This window comes from Musca autumnalis, unplaced genomic scaffold (genome assembly GCF_047663935.1).
Source record: "Musca autumnalis isolate F117 unplaced genomic scaffold, ASM4766393v1 scaffold_2, whole genome shotgun sequence".
NCBI lineage: Eukaryota > Metazoa > Arthropoda > Insecta > Diptera > Muscidae > Musca > Musca autumnalis.
Window position 1 is genome coordinate 37,197,689 of NW_027411755.1, and position 16,880 is coordinate 37,214,568.

Sequence of the window (16,880 nt, forward strand, 5' to 3'; positions counted from 1 at the left end):
CTTTAATATTATCCTTGTTATTTGTTGTCTCTGCTTCCATATCATTTATCCTTCTTACACTTCATTTGCCATGTCAAATGATCTATGACCAAACAATTTGACATACTAAGCTTTTTCCTAAATTTGAGAGTATATAGTCAATAATAAAACTTTCAATTGTTGCCGTCATGTTTTGAGTCATCATCAGTGGAATCCTCCTGCTCATCCATCCATTCATCCTCTCCCCAATCATAGAAAATTTCGAAAATCCATTCTAAAAACAGGCACAAAAGCATGAAGTGTAAACACTTTTCCACTTTCTAGATGGGATAATACTTGTAATCCGCTATTAGATTGTTTTTGAATAAAACAAAACAAAAAACGTTACGGAACGAACGAACCGAACGAATGCATGTTTGTCACAAGCCTTTTAAGCACCAAAAACAACACAAACGACCGACCGACAACAGTAGCAAAAGCCGTGGCATTTTCACAACAACAACAACACCAAGCAGCATCAACATCAACCACCATATCAACATAATTCACCACTTTTGGCCTTTGAACATTAAAACTTTTGCACTCTTTCGAAAATACGGATTGCATAAAAGGTTGTTTGCCACCGCCAATGGTTGGTTCACCAATTTCACTCCCATATTTCAGTAATTTTTGTTTTGGTTATTTTCCCGACCGCTATGGCTTCCTAGCTAGTAGTAGCTGGCACCACAGAAAAGTGAACGCAGACACATACTCAGGCACACAACCAGAGCTTGATGTATAAATTCGTGCAGAGGACACGAAGTGTATTTTTGGTTGGTGTTTTGGCAATGTGTTTCAATTCCCACGTTTTGTCAGAGGATTCTTCTTCACTTTTATGATTATTTTCATGGACTATTATTTTGTTTTTCCTCCTCCCTTTAGACCACCTTTTTGGGGTTTGTGGTACTTACCCAACAAAGGCAGAGTGGGTTTATATGATTTCGTTTTTTGGGATGGTACACGCAAAGGAATTTTTTGTAGGAGAGCAGAAATCTAGACTCAGACGTATTTTGGTATTATAGAAGCCCAAAAAGGTCTAATAGACATACCAAAAGCGACCAGGTGTGAGATGAGTAATCCCATTAAATGCCTGCTACACACCAATATGAAGAGATCATAAAAGGTTAAATATTCACCTCCGAAGACCCTATAGTAAAATATAGTGGACGGAGAACAAATGATGAAGAAGCCACACAAGACCGTAACTCCACAATGTTGTGGAAGGGATCCTCACATCGACAACAAATCCACGCCCGATAAAATCTCCTTCTCCTCATGAAGATGGTCCACTGTTGTCATGCGAAGGCAATCTGTTGTAGTCCTCAGGGCGGCATTCTGACAAGTTTGAATATTATTTCACTGCGTTGTGCTAACATTTGCATAGCCACAGACCGGCCTATTAGCACCGTCAAAACAGACATAGGTATAAATAGCAAATAGCAGAAATTCGCCCAAACTGAATTTTGGTGGAGAGTTGTGGTTTGCCATTAGAAGAAATGTCCTAAAAGTCTACGTCAATCCCATTTTTGAGGCCTTATTCAATTTTTGGATTTTTTTCTCAAAAACGGCAAGACTGCTGCAGCGACTTAAGAACCTTGTTCCTACTTCTGATTTTGTTGCAAATAGCAATGGCTTGCGCTTACGATTTAAAAATGCAATCGAATATCACATATCTTGGGGAAGTTAGTGGTCGAAATCAAAACACCATCGACCAATATGTTCAGCGGGATCCTCATTTCAGCCGTGCAGGTGGTGAACATATTCCTCAGATGGAAAAACTACACTAAGTCAGATATTTAACATATCCCATAGGTTATCGAAGATAGGACCAGTTCTGTAACTTTTAACAACTATCGATATTGTTTAAATTTCTTTTGTTTTTGTAACAACAATAAAACAAACAGATGAAATTGTTGTAAAATAAACAATAATTCAAGTTGTTAATAAAAATAGGTAAAAAAAACTTTTTAAGTTAAACGGTTTTATGTTAACCATACATTGCAATGTTTAAGATAAATGTACTAAAAACCAAAAAATAATAAAATAGATACAGTCGTGGGAATTATAAACATATGCATAGACTAGACTAAAATAAAACCGTGGGGCACGTCAATTGTGTACAATCATTGATTAAAATGTTTGTTTTGTAATGTTACACTATAATTAGGCAGTTGTTCAACCGACAACGATGGACGTGTGATAAGTAGGGCTAGAATGTGGAAACAAGCTAGCAAGCTCGATTATAAGCGAGTTTTAGGGTTTCATAGTGGTGAGCGAGTAGTACTTTGTCGATTAAAGACAAACTACGAGCAGTGAAACGATTCCTCGCCAGCCAGCAGTGTGAATGTCCAACGATAAACTAGTTGAAACATCTCTTTTATTTACATGGAGTGTATAACTATTGGAATTTCCATGAGCAAGAAAATAGTAAGTAATTTCCTCACCGTCTGCGGGCCAACTGCCTAACGACGAATTAAACGATTCTTCTATCGCACATTAAGTCGATAATTTGTAGACAATTGAAGTGCCCCACGGTTTTATTTTAGTCTAGTCTATGCATATGTTTATAATTCCCACGACTGTATCTATTTTATTATTTTTTGGTTTTAGTACATTTATCTTAAACATTGCAATGTATGTTTAACATAAAACCGTTTAACTTAAAAAGTTTTTTTACCTATTTTTATTTTCTAGTTTTTAGTTTTTATTTCGCATTCTGTTTAATTCATTTAGTGCTTCATTATTGCAAGGTTTCTTGTCCGTTAGTTTATTGCAGTCCAACTCCTCTATATGTAGTCCCTGCAAAGATCTTACTATACTAAGAGCCACGTAGGCTTGACCTTCTTCAAACAGTTTCGCACCTAAGTATACGACTGCGTGATCCACAGTGCTGCCAACATTCTTCATTCAGCTGTCCCGTAATTGTACTTAGCTGGAAACTGTATGGCTTTCGGGTGTATAAGATGTACTGTATAGTGCACTGTATTCTTCTTGTCAAGCCCTTTTATTTGATACCCATATTGGTGGGATTGATAAAAAATTGTTATCAGCCATTTGGTAGCGGCGGCCATCTTAGATTTCAATTTTGCATAGTAAATTGTATTCTACTTATTGAGACCTTTCAGTTGATACCCATGTTGATAAGATTGATAAAACCTAAGTTATCCGCCATTTTGTAGAGGCCGCCATCTTGAATTTTAATTTTATATAGTACATTGTATTCTACTGGTTGAGCACTTTCATTTGATACCCATATTGATGGGATTGATAAAACCTACGTTATCCGCCATTTTGTAGCGGCCGCCATCTTGGATTTCAATTTTTTATAGTATATTGTATTCTGCTTGTTGAGCCCTTTCATTTGATACCCATATTGATGGGATTGATAAAACCTACGTTATCCGCCATTTTGTAGCGGCCACCATCTTGGATTTCAATTTTTTATAGTATATTGTGTTCTGCTTGTTGAGCCCTTTTATTTGATACCCATATTGATGGGATTAATAAAACAAAAACTATCCGCCATTTTGTAGTGGCGGCCATCTTGAATTTATAATGATAACGAATAAACATAATTGTATTGTCACCAAAATCCAAAGTGTATACAAAATTTCAGATTAATCGGTTGACAGGAAGAGGGTGACATTTGAATTACTAAATTTGACCCAAGAATAAATAATAAAACAAACGGGGTGAGCTAAATAAAACCATTTAAAAAGTTACAGAATAGGCCCCCAGACACCAAGATCGTACATTCATCCCCATACATTTCGACTTTATAAAGTCTGGAGGATGTGAAATTTCGGAAAGGTAAAGGTTAAACAGTTCCGGAGATATTCCCCAGCCTTGGGGAACTCCCTGTTTAATTCTATGGGTCTTCTTATTTCAGAGTTCCACAAACAATTGGCGTCCACACATATATTTTCAAACACGGCTGGAGGGAAGTCCTCTCTATGTCATCGAACATCTTGGCCTGATTCACGCTATCAATAGCCTACAATAGGTCAAGGGCAACCATAACTTATCTGTCGCATGGCCTGTTTTGGTTCTGATAAATGTGGATATGGCGAATATGCTGCTGTGATACTGTGACTTTGGGCAACTCTTTCTAATCGTAGGAAGGAGTAGAGAATCTAGAACTCCGCTTTTGGCAACTTGAGGAAAATCTGCCTCTACTATTCACTTCTGCTGGCATCCTTGCCCTGGTTTCGGTCCCACTACTGACCCTACCAATCTTTTAGGCTTCTGGTACAATTTGGTTGGCTAGTGATAAATTGAGGACACTTGTTAAAACCTCAACTCCCGGTTCAACCACTTGCTTGAGCATTGCCATTGAGATTGCATAGGGCCAGGGTTCGTATGACGAAGCTCATGACGTTCATTTTCAAATCCCGTTGCTTCTGTTGGGAAGTTTTTTCTAAATTCGGGTATTCAGCCAACGAGCTCTTTAAAAATTCTTTTAAAATCCACGTTTCTGAGGCCCCAACTGGGCTTGCATTTTTTAAATTCACGCGCATGATGCTCCACCTAGCTTAAAAATATTTTTTTAATCCGCCTGGGTTTAAAACTATTCTTTTAAAATCCACGGCCAGCGAGCAGTTACAGCTGTGATGATTCTTTAATTAAAAATATTCCTTTAAAATTAACCTTAATGAGGCTGCACCTAGGCTTGAAAATATTATTTAGCAATCCACGTTTAGGTGCCTCCCTCTCCTAGGCTTTAAAATTTGATTTAATTTTTTTTTTTTTTTTTTTGAAATTTTTATTTTTACCATATACGTGGATTTTAAAAGAATATTTTCAAGCCCAGGTGGAGCCTCATAAACCTGGATTTTTTAAGAATATTTTCTATAATTTAATGTATATTTTTAGCTCTAGTTGGATGAAATTTCTCTCAGCTACCCGAAGATTTCAGTTAATGGAGGACTCCCATTCCCTCTTTCTGAAGCTGTAATTGGTAAATTCTCTGAACCCTTGACCACCAGCTTTCCATAGTTCAGAAAAGTATGGCAGTCAAAGGCGATGAAACCGGACGATACTCCCTTAACAGACATGGACAAAATTTAGCAATACTTGGTTGTATTACCTCAGCATTTAGACCAACGAGGGTATATAAACTTTGATACGATCAAAACTAATGGTTTTAGACCCCAAGGATGTTTGTTAGATATTCTTGCAGACAATTTGAAGTCGATTTAGCCCTGTCCGCAAGTCTGACTGGTGTTCACGAAAACTTTCAAACGGGTCAATCGATTTGGTCCAAACTTTACGCCTTGTACTATTTTGACTAAACCTAGATCCAGTTTGAAGATATACCATATCGGTCACACACACGGTGATCAACCAAAATGACTTGTGTGAACGATAATTATGTACGGGAGTGACTGGCATTTGTCCAAAACCTGTTTTTAGTTATGTTTATAGCGATATAATGTTTTTCGTGAGCACGTCCATCAGGAAGGACCAAAAGCTGTAAAAAATTCTACGGTGACAAACTAAAATGGCTGGACATTCGGCAAATTATATGAAACAGCCACTCTGAGTCGAATAAGGGTTTAGATCAATTCTGAAAGGCTTCCAATTTGGCTTTCTTAATTAATTGAGTTATCATGGAGGAGTTCTACTGAAAAATTAAGCTCACCAGGCACAAGTAGGTAAAACATTTTTGTAAACAAATAAACCCAAGACCAATTTTCGTACCATTTAGTACTTTTTGTAGCCTTATAGTTAGTACTTCCAATACCATTTCACCTGGGTATAACCTTAAAATAATTACCTTCTTATATGAACCTACATCCCACAGCAAATTGAGTACCATTTAGTAATTTTCGTATAATTATTGTACGTATTTCGACAACCACATATCTTAACCATACACTGACATTAATACAAAATAATAACAGTAATCTTGATTCCAAATCTCAGGGTTTCAGCTGTATGGGTTCTTCCAATACCATATTATACCCAACTTAGAACCATTTAGTACTGTTCAATCCGTTACTTTAACAGTAATCTTAATTCCAAATTTCAGAATTCCAGCTCTATCCGTTTGCTCAGATCCAAATTGTACCAAAATTGGTACTTTCCGTATCCATAAGTACTAATTTCCAAAACTACCTCAAGCCTACACTCCAACGGTAATCATTATTCCAAATTTCAGGATTCCAAATCTATTGATTCACTGAAATCCAAATTGTACCATATTTAGTACCATTTACTACTTTTCGTATCCATAAGTACGAATTTTTAAAACTCCCTCAGAGCTACATTCCAACAGTAATCTTAATTCCCAACTCCAGGATTCAAGCTCTATCCGCTCACCCAATTCCAAATAGTACCAAATTTAGTACTTTTCGTACCATAAGTACCAATTTCCAAAACTTCGTCAATCCTACACTCCAATAGTAAATTAATTCCAAACTTCAAGGTTCCAGCTTTATTCGTTCAACAAAACCAAATTGTACCAAATTTAGTACCATTCAGTACGTTTCGTGCCAATAAGTTAGAATTTTCAAAACTTCCTCAATCCTATACTCCCACAGTAATCTTAATTCATAATTCCAGGATTGCAGCTCTATCCGTTCACCCAAATCCAAATTGTAACAATTAAGTACTTTTCGTAAAATAAGTACCAATTTCCAAAACAATGCTACACTCCCACAGTAATGATAATTCCAAATTTCAGGATTCGAGCTCTATCCATACCATTTAATACTTTCCGTACACATAAGTACGAATTTCCAAAACTACCTCAATCTTACAGTCTAACCATAAAATTAATTCAAAATTTCAGTATTCCAGCTCCATACGTTCGCTCAAATCCGAATTATACCAAATTTAGTACTATTTAGTACTCTTCCCATAAGTAAGAATTTCGAAAACTACCTGAATCCTACACCCAAATAGCTATATAAATTCCAAATTTCAGGATTACAGATCTATACGCTTACCCAAATCCAAATTGTAACAAATTTAGTACTATTTAGTACGCTTCGTACCCATAAGTTCGAAGTTCCAAAACATCCTCAATGCTACACTCCCACAGTAATGTTAATTCCCAATTTCAAGGCTCAAGTTCTATCCGTTCACCCATATCCAAATTGTATCATATTTAGTACAATTTAGTACATTCCGTGCCCTTAAATACAAATTTCCAAAACTACCTAAATCCTATACCCCAATAACAATCTTTATTACAAATTACAGGATTCCAGCACTATTTAGTACTTTTCGTACCCATAAGAACGAATTTCCGAAACTACCTCCATTACTGAATCCTACACTCCAACAGTAATCTTCATTCCAAATTTCAGGTTTCCGGCTCTATCCGTTCACCCAAATCCAACTTGTACTAAATTTAGTACCATTTAGTACTTTTCGTACAGATAAGTACGAATTTCCTAAAACCATTTCCTCATAAAAAAATATTAATAACATTTCCCAACCTTGATTCCCATACCAAATATCATGATTCTACCTATATCCGTTAAAAATACACATTTGATACAAAATTTAGTAACTTTTCGTACACTTGTGTTCCGAATTTCCAAAAACCCTTTAACTTTCCATTAGTGACCCTCATTCTAAATTTCAGAATTCTAGGTTTTTCCGTTTGCCTAATACAAAGGCTACCATATTTAGTACCTTTTAGTACTTTTCGTACCCTTCGAATTTCCAAAATCCCACCTTATCTCACCCCTACACACCAACAGCAACCCACACTCAAAATTTCAAGCTTCTAACTTCAGCCGTTTCGTTGGGGCGTTGATATGTCACTCACTTATTACTAAGCTCTTTTATATAATATCCCAGCGAACCAATCGTACCGACATCGTAACGAAATCGGAACAAAATTCGGACGCTACGTCCGACGTCGGATCCGAAATCGTAACGATATCTTAACGAAAGTTGTATGAAGTGGTTGACATAATTTCGGAACGAAATGTTGGAGTGAAATCGAATCGGATTCGTTCAGAATTCGTAACAAAATCGGAAGAAAATCCTTGGGAAATTCGGAAGGCGATATTTTTTCCGAATTTTCGTACAGATTTCTGAACGATTTCGGAATAATCTCGTATGAAAATCGGAGGTACCTTCCGAATCTTCGTAAAGATTTCTAAACGATTTTGGAATAATGTCGTACGAATATCGAAGGAATTTTTTTTTCTTTTTTTGCGCCATCTATTCCTTGGCCTGCCAATTCTGCGTGCACCGCCAAGCGGTCCGTATTTATACGCCTTTTTAACGGGTTCATCATCGCTCATTCTTATGATATGGCCTAGCCAACGCAATCGCTGCATCTCGATACGTTTAACAATATTGATGTCTTTGTATAGCAGATACAGCTCGTGGTTCATGCGACGTCGATATTCACCGTCAACGCAGATTGGTCCGCAGATCTTTCGAAGAATTTTTCTCTCAAACACAACAAGCCCTGCCATGTCTGCTTGCGCAAGTACCCAGGCTTCGGAGCCATACATCAGCACGGGTAGTATCAGTGTTTTCTAGAGCGTTATTTTTGTTTGTCGAGATGTGGCTTTGTTTTTAAACTGCTTACTTAAACCAAAGTAGCATCTGTTGGCAAATACAATTCTTCTTTTTATTTCACAACTGATGTAGTTTGTTGTGTTTACGGAGGTGCCGAGGTAGACGAAGTCTTTTACTACCTCAATATTATAGGAACCAACTTCCACAGTCGGTCCGAGCTCAATGGACGCATTGCGCGTCGACAACATCAACTTGGTCTTCTCACCGTTTACCGCCAGACCCACTTTAGCAGATTCTCCTTCGACCTTCATAAAGGTATATGTTACTTCTTTTACTGGTCGTCCCATGATGTCTATATCATCAGCATAAGCAAGTAACATGTGGCTATTGGTGTAGATTGTGTCACTTCTTTTGACGTTTGCCTCTCGAATAACCTTTTCCAGCAGGATGTTGAAGAGATCACACGAGAGGCTGTCTCCTTGCCTGAAACCTCTTTTGGTACAAAATTCTTCGGAGAGGTTCTTTCCTATTTTAACTGAGGATCTCGTGTCAGTTAAAGTCATTTTACAAAGCCGAATGAGCTTTGCGGGGATACCAAATTCAGACATGGCCTGGAATACCTTTGAACGTGGTGGGCTGTCGAAGGCTGCTCTATAATCGACAAAGAGGTGGTAGGTATCGATCTGCATCTCTTGGGTCTTCTCCAGGATTTGCCGCAGGGTTAATATCTGGTCAATGGTGGACTTGCCAGGTCTAAAGCCGCATTGGTATGGCCCAATTATCTCGTTGACCATAGGCTTAAGTCGTTCGCACAATATCCCGGACACGATCTTGTAGGCAATCGGGAGTAGACTTATGCCCCTATAGTTAGAGCATACAGTCTTATCTCCTTTCTTGTGGACAGGCCACAGGATGCTCAGGTTCCAATCGTCGGGTACTCGTTCTTCCTGCCAGATGGTGCTAACTAGCTAATGAATACACCTTATCAGCGCGTCGCCTCCGGTTTTGAACAGCTCGGCTGGTAAGCCATCGGCTCCTGCTGCCTTATTATTCTTCAGCCGATTTATTGTAGTCTTTACCTCATCTTGGCTGGGCGGTATACATTCAATACCATCTTCTGGGATTGGATCTGTGGTATCTTCGTCGTCTTCGCTGGATACCAGCAGGTTTGAAAAATTCTCTTTCCATATCCTGAGCACACTGTCTGTATCAGTTACCAAATTACCTTGCTGGTCTCTACAGGAGGAGGTGCCCGTACCAAAGTCATCAGTTTGATGCTTCACTCTTTTTTAGAATTTTCGGACTTCATTCTGGCTCCTGTACATCTCGATTTTTTCACACTCACGCTTTTCCATCTCTCTACTTTTCCTGCGGAAAAGACGTTTCTCCTCTCTCCTTTTCTCCCGATATCTCTCTCGTGCGCTACGCGTTGCTACGGATTGTAAACTAGCCCTATATGCCGCATGTTTCTCTTCGGTAGCAACACGACACTCCTGATCATTCCATGGATTCCTTGGTGGAGGTCTCTGGTATCCATATATGCTGATATGTTATCGGGATGAGGATTGCTTTGATTAAGCAATTGGACTAGTTGAGTGGAATATGCTGTGGCTATCTGTTGTGATTGCAGCTTACCGATGTCTAACTTTCGTGTTGTGTCTGTTCGTACTTTGTTTGCTACGTTTAACCGGGTGCGTACCTTTGCTGCAACTAGGTAATCTTCCGAGTCTATGTTTGCTCCTCGGAACGAGCGCACATCCAACACGCTCGATGAATGTCTTCCATCTATTACAACGTGATCAATTTGATTTCTTGTTTTCTGATCTGGAGACAGCCAGGTGCCCTTATGGATGTCGAAATGTTTAAATCTGGTGCTGCTAACTACCATGTTTTTTGCCGCTGCGAAGTCTATCAGCCTCATGCCATTATCAGATGTTTCATTGTGGAGAATGAATTTTCCGTCTGTTGGGCCAAAGATATTTTCCTTTCCAATTTTGGCATTAAACTCGCCTAGAATAATTTTAATGTCATGGGCAGGACAACGGTCATATGTATCTTCTAAGCGCTTATAAAATATATCTTTGGTCTGTTCGTCCTTGTCTTCAGTGGGTGCATGAGCGCAAATAAAGCTGATGTTGAAGAATTTTGCTTTTATTCGAATTGTAGCAAGTCTTTCATTCACGGGTGTGAAACTGGAGACCAGATGTTTTAACCTCCGACCAACTACAAATCAGCAACCAAACTCATGCTTTATGTCATGGCAGCTATATTACAGTGCGTCACCTTTAGGTGTTGTTGTGACGCCTTTCCCATTCCATCGTATTTCCTGTATGGCAGTAATGTCGGCCTTGTACTTTTCAAGTACATCTGCCAATGCGTAAACTGCACCTTCTCTATAAAGTGTGCGAACATTCCAGTTGCAGATTCGCAGATCATGGTCCTTAAAACGTTTGCGGGGGTCGTAAACTTTAGAGGGATTTGTTTTTCTTTTCTTTTGTTTTTTCATAGTAGACTGCTTTTTCTAGGGGAGGGTTACTAACCCTGCGCCCACACCCAAGTTTTTAACGTTCTTATGGGTGAACGCGCGGCACATGTTAGCTCACTACCTTTAACGGGTGTTAAAGGCAGTTCCCCAGGTGACACCACGGAGAGGTCAGTGTCCACTTGAGATGAGAGAAGGTCCAAGATAAATCCTGGACTTTGCCATGTTAAAGCCGGTCAGGATCGCTCCTTGGTATCTCTCATCCCCTACGTCTGTATAGGTCCACGTTTTCATATAGGCCCCATAGAACGGTAACTTCCGAATTTAGGTTTTTGAAATATGTTCTCAATATCCCACCGAAATGGCTGAAATTTGGCTTTTAGTCTTCGTTATGGGTATGAAACTTTCCAACTAAAATTTGTCGGTATAGATCCACGCCTTCATATAGCCCCCATAGAACGGTACCTCCCGATTTTTGGTATTTTGAAGATTGTGGCCTCAATATCCCACCGAAATGGCTGAAATTAGGTACGTAGTCTTTGTTGGCGGCATAAAACTTTCCAACTGAAATTTGTCGGTATAGGTCCATGTCTGCATATAGACCCCATAGAACGGTACCTCCCGATTTTCGGTGTTTTGAAGGCTATGGCCACAATATCATACCCAAAAGGCTGAAATTTGATAGTTAGTCTTCCTTCCACATGAAATTTATCGGGGCCATAAAACAGTGCCTCAAGATTTTCAGTATTTTTAAGGTTGTGGTATCAATATCCCACCGAAATGGCTGAAATTTGGTATTTAGTCTTCGTTAAGGGTATAAAACTTTCCACTTGAAATTTGTCGTATATGTATGTCAACTCTTTGATATAGCCACTATAGAACGTTACCTCCCGATTTTCGGTATTTTGAAGGTTTTAGCCTCGTTAACACACCGAAATGGCTGAAATTTGGTATTTAGTCTTCGTTGGGGCGTGTGAAACTTTACACTTGAAATGTGTCGGTATAAGTCCACGTCTTCATATAGCCCCCATAGAAAAGTACCTCCCGATTTTCAGTATTTTAAAGGTGTGGCCCAATATCCCACAGAAATCGCTGAAATTGTGCACTTAGTCTTCGTTGGGGATATAAAACTTCCCATCCGAAATTCATATAGCTCCCACTTTCCACCTGAAATTTGTCGGTATAGGTTCACTATTTCATATAGCCCCCATAGAATGTTACCTCCCGATTTTCGGTATTTTTATGGTTGTGACCTCATTACCCCGCCAAAAAGGCTGAAATTTGGTATATAGTATTCGTTGAGGCTATTAAACTTTCCACCTGAAATTTGTTGGTGTAGGTCCATGTCTGCATATATGTCCCATAGAACGGAACCTGCGATTTTCGGTATTTTGAAGATTTTGGCCTCAATATTGTACCTAAACTGCTTAAATTTGGTACTTAGTCTTCGTTGGGGATATAAAACTTCCCATCCGAAATTCGAAATTCATATAGCCCCCATATGACGGCACTTCCTTTTTTTGGAATTTTAAAAAGTTTAGCTACATTTTTTGACCGAACTACCTGATATTTGACATTTTAGGTCCGTTATCCAAAATTGTTAACATAAGTCCACACTTTGATGTTGCCCACATATCGAGGTATGAATGAAGACATTTTGAGATGTATTTTCTGACCTAATTTAGGTATACTAATTTAGGCGGATACCCTCGGGGTAGAAAACGTTATTCCATTTTACATCCGAATATTTGATGGTGGATGGTGTAAAAAGTTCCGACCGACCGAAAATAGCAATTTTTTTGCTTGTCTCTTTTCAGGAATTGGCTGTCTACAAGCAATGTCAACGTCCAATAAATAACCTAACCTAAAAATGGAAAATGCAAGATCACACCAAAAATTACGGACAATCCTCCTCCTTTAAGTCGTCATTGAATTAAAATTTCTTCTAGTGTATTTCTATTATTTTTGCATCTTTCTCTCTTCCTCTTTGTTTCTATTTCATTTTAGTTTAGATAATTTGGTATTCGTATATCTAAATTCACATTTGTTTATTTGTGTAATACCAACACGTTTGTATGTATATTGTATTGGGATACTTCCATCACACACTCAACCCACCTTATCTCTATTTATGGCCAAACTCTGCTAGTCCATGTGAATGGACTTAATCGCTTTTGTGTCTTTATGCTACATTTAATATTGGCTTAAAAGCTTTAAAGCTACATAACATTGGACATTTACGCATGTGGTGGTGGCTGTGAATGTTGGTTGGATGAAATTGATTTCAGGAACAGGCAAAAATTAAGCTGACATTCTTGATAACCTTAAATTTTGGAGTTTTGTTTTAAGAAAAAGTTATGTATCCGCTACCAAATAAAAAATTAAAATCTTTTGTGAATGACCAGGAGAAGATTTGGTGTACAAAAGCTATCGGGTCAGAGTAGATTTTAAACCAAACTTTTCATCGGTGGATTGATACAAAATCGTTTAAACAGAAACTTTCCTCTCACTTTTTAATGCCTTTACCATTCAAGGATTTACGATTAAAAAACACCTCACCTAATACCCTCAAGAAACTTTTACTTCCAAAAATAATAAATACCAAACATCCAAATCCTATTCAAGAGTATTATTATCATTATCCTTGTGGTATGTTCCAAAAAGAACATTTACATTGTTAATGAGTAAAAAACATCGATCCAAAATAAACTTTCTCTTCATCCTTAGACACCGACAACTGAGCACAAATTACATCGCCACCTCAGCTGATTATAAATCGTATTTTGCATAATTAATTTTATTTTCTTAGCATTAAAACAATGATAACAAAGCCGAGGCATTTGTTTATGGGCTTCTTGGTGTTGTTTTAAGGCCACAGAAAAAAATCACCTTCTGAGAAGTGAGGCTTTTGTTCACTTTGTTGCTACGTAAAGGATAGAGATTTGAATGTTGCGACTTACCATCTTTATTCATGGCCGATTGAAAACATTTATTTAAACGACAGGCTCGACACTGATTACGATGTGTTTTGTCGACGGGACAGCGTCCTTTCATATCACCCGTTGCCTTGCAGGTATAAATGCGATTGCGATGAATGCTGCGTTTAAAGAAACCGGAGCAACCTGAAAGGGAAGGGACATTAAGTGTTAAAATATTTAAGGACCTGAATAGGTTTATTATGGAACAAGATGAAATTTTGCTGTGAAGCAAAAATCGTGTAGTATCCAAATTCACCCTGGTAGGTGAAATACTATTGGAAACGTGAATAAAAGCCAAATTCATCAACATCAGCCAATTTCACCAAGTAGCCCTCTAAGTCCTGAAATGTTCGCTGTTTTCAGTGAGATTACCTGCCCACAGAGAACTTAAGAAGTTTGGAGGCTACACCACAATATTTTCTATATAAACAACTCTTAACGCAGAAGTTTTCTGTCCAAATTACAGCTAATTCGGTTGGAAATATGGCTGAAACCTTCAATACACCGGAAAATCGTAGGCACCGTTAAGAGGGAACTATACCAAAACGTGGACTGATATGCTCCATCATCGAATTTAAACTAAGAAATATTCGACAGACGGGCATGACTAACAATTAGTTCGCTGGTGGCTGAGGGTATAGAAATGTGACTCATCGACAGAATTGTTTTGAGTCGCAAGTATATTTGGACGAAATTTGTTTAAGACTTTTTGGAGTTGATTGATCCCTGACCGTCCGTTTGTTCTTTTGGCAGCTAGTAATGTTCTTACCAAACTCATATCAAATGCGGAGATGCTCCAAATCAGTATCGTTCATTATTTATACCCTCAGCATGTATGCTAACGATGGTATATACACTTTCATACGGCAAAATGTGCCTCGTCGAAATAATGGTTTTAGACCCCAAGTATGTTTGGACGAAATGTGTTTCAGACAATTTGGAGTCGATTGAGCAATGTCCGTCCGTCTGTCTGTCCGTCTGTCTGTCTGTCTGGCTGGCTGGATCGAGCGCACGATAACTCTCGAACGGATGAACCGATTCGGTTCAAATTTTGGCTTTCGTAATATTTTGCCTTAGTTTAAGTTCGAAGATGGGCTATGTCGGTCCACTCCTTCGGGTACCTCCCACACAAAATTTCGGAAAAGTTCTGTTTCTCGAATCGCTCTGATTTTTGTTTTAGCAACATGTATTCACTGCCCTCCATACGACGGTATAAGTTTCATCAGGGGCAAGTCCATACTTCCTGAAAAAATAGCCTGAAAGTAGCAAAAAAAAAAACACCTATGACACCGTGTGAGGTGGTTGGAGCGCAAGATAACTTTCGAAAGGATCTGCTGATTCGGTCCAAAATTTGGCCTTAGTAATATGTTGTTCAAACATAGTTTAAGTTTGAAGATAAGCCAAATCGGTCCACTCCTTCAGGTACCTCCCCCACAAAAGTTCAAAAATGTTCGGAAAATTTGTTCATACGGCAACTCTTGAAGGGAGTGGCCGAATTGGTCCATACTTTACACATCCTAATATATCTACTAGATATAGTTCAGGTTCTAATATGGACTATATTTGTCCACTCCATCCGGTACCTCCCACACAAAATTTCGGATAAGTTCACTTTAAGAACTGATATCGAATCACTTTGATTTTTGTTGAAGCAAGCAACTTGCATTCGCTGCCTCAATTACGATGGTAAACGTTTTTTCAGGGGCAAGTCCATACTTCTTGAGCAAACATCCCGAATGGTTTTAAAATCCCCTATGGCACCATATGTGGCGGTCGGAGAGCACGATAACTCTCGAACTGTTCAACCGATTTGGTCCAACATTTGGTCTTCGTCATTTTATATCCAAACTTAGTTTCATGGGCAATACCGGTCCACAACTTTCGGTACTTCTCCTCAATATTTAAAAAATGTCACTAAAATGCTAGGACGATATCACTTGAATAGGGCAACCAATTTGGTCCAAACTCTGCATCTCCTAATAGTTTATCAAAATTTAGTTTAACTTCTAAAATGGCCCATATCGGTACTCCCTAAGGGTACCTGCCCTACAAAAGTTCAACATTTGTGTCTTAGTGCAGTTAATTCCTAATCCACATTTTTGTCGGCAAGTTCAAGTGTCCAAAAATGGCCACAAAATTCTGAAGAGACCTTAAATACATTCGATCTGTCCGGAAGTGAAAGTTTCGCTTCACATTGGCTGAGGGTATATATCTGTCGGCAAAGCTGACTGACACTTTTTTACTTGTTTTTTTATAGTCATTGCAAATGCCAAACGTACAGGAAACTGCAATCTTTTAGAATTGAAGGGCGTTTCTGTTGCTATTAGAGGGATTCGAGGTAGCAGTACATCTGAACCTATATACTTCCCAGTAATAATCGTTGCCTCAATTAAATAGTTATGTAGTTTTTTACTGTTAACCTTGTACCATTGCAAAGGCGAGGTGGGTCTATGTTTCTTAATAAAATAATAGGAACACCAACTTTTAGCACTAAATTATGTGGTGGAAAGCCTGGAAGATCCAACGAATTTAGGAATTCAACTGAATAGTTAACCGCGTCGTCTTCAGTTGCCACAGTATCAATGGATTTGTACGTTCGTGCATTTCCTGAAATTCTATTTAGTATGCTGTTATTAATAATGTTAACATCAATGTTTTTGGGGCAAAGTAATGCACGTTCATATAACCACTGACTGTTATTGATGTTATTTTCAATGTTGGGGAACACACAATCTACTAATTCTTCGATAGAACTTGTTGATTTACAGAAATCGGACGGAAATGATATACATTTCATGGGGGGATCAACTGGTATTTTTCCATTCCACAGATCCATTAGTTGTTTGGAAAAATGGCTGGATGCTTCGTTACATTGAAGTTGTACACGCATATTATTCGTTAATTTCAATGTACGA

At 38.4% G+C, this 16,880-nt stretch overlaps 1 protein-coding gene across 1 annotated transcript in view; it reads right to left on the bottom strand.

The window, feature by feature from the left end:
- Positions 1-16,880, bottom strand: part of LOC141392214 (protein dissatisfaction-like) — a gene marked incomplete at its 5' end in the record, with an annotated part of 81,198 nt that overhangs the window by 59,944 nt on the left and 4,374 nt on the right. Inside the window, one exon of the mRNA XM_073965168.1 lies at positions 13,948-14,109. Coding sequence (XP_073821269.1) covers positions 13,948-14,109 — 162 coding nt within the window. The remainder of the gene's footprint in view (positions 1-13,947; positions 14,110-16,880) is intronic.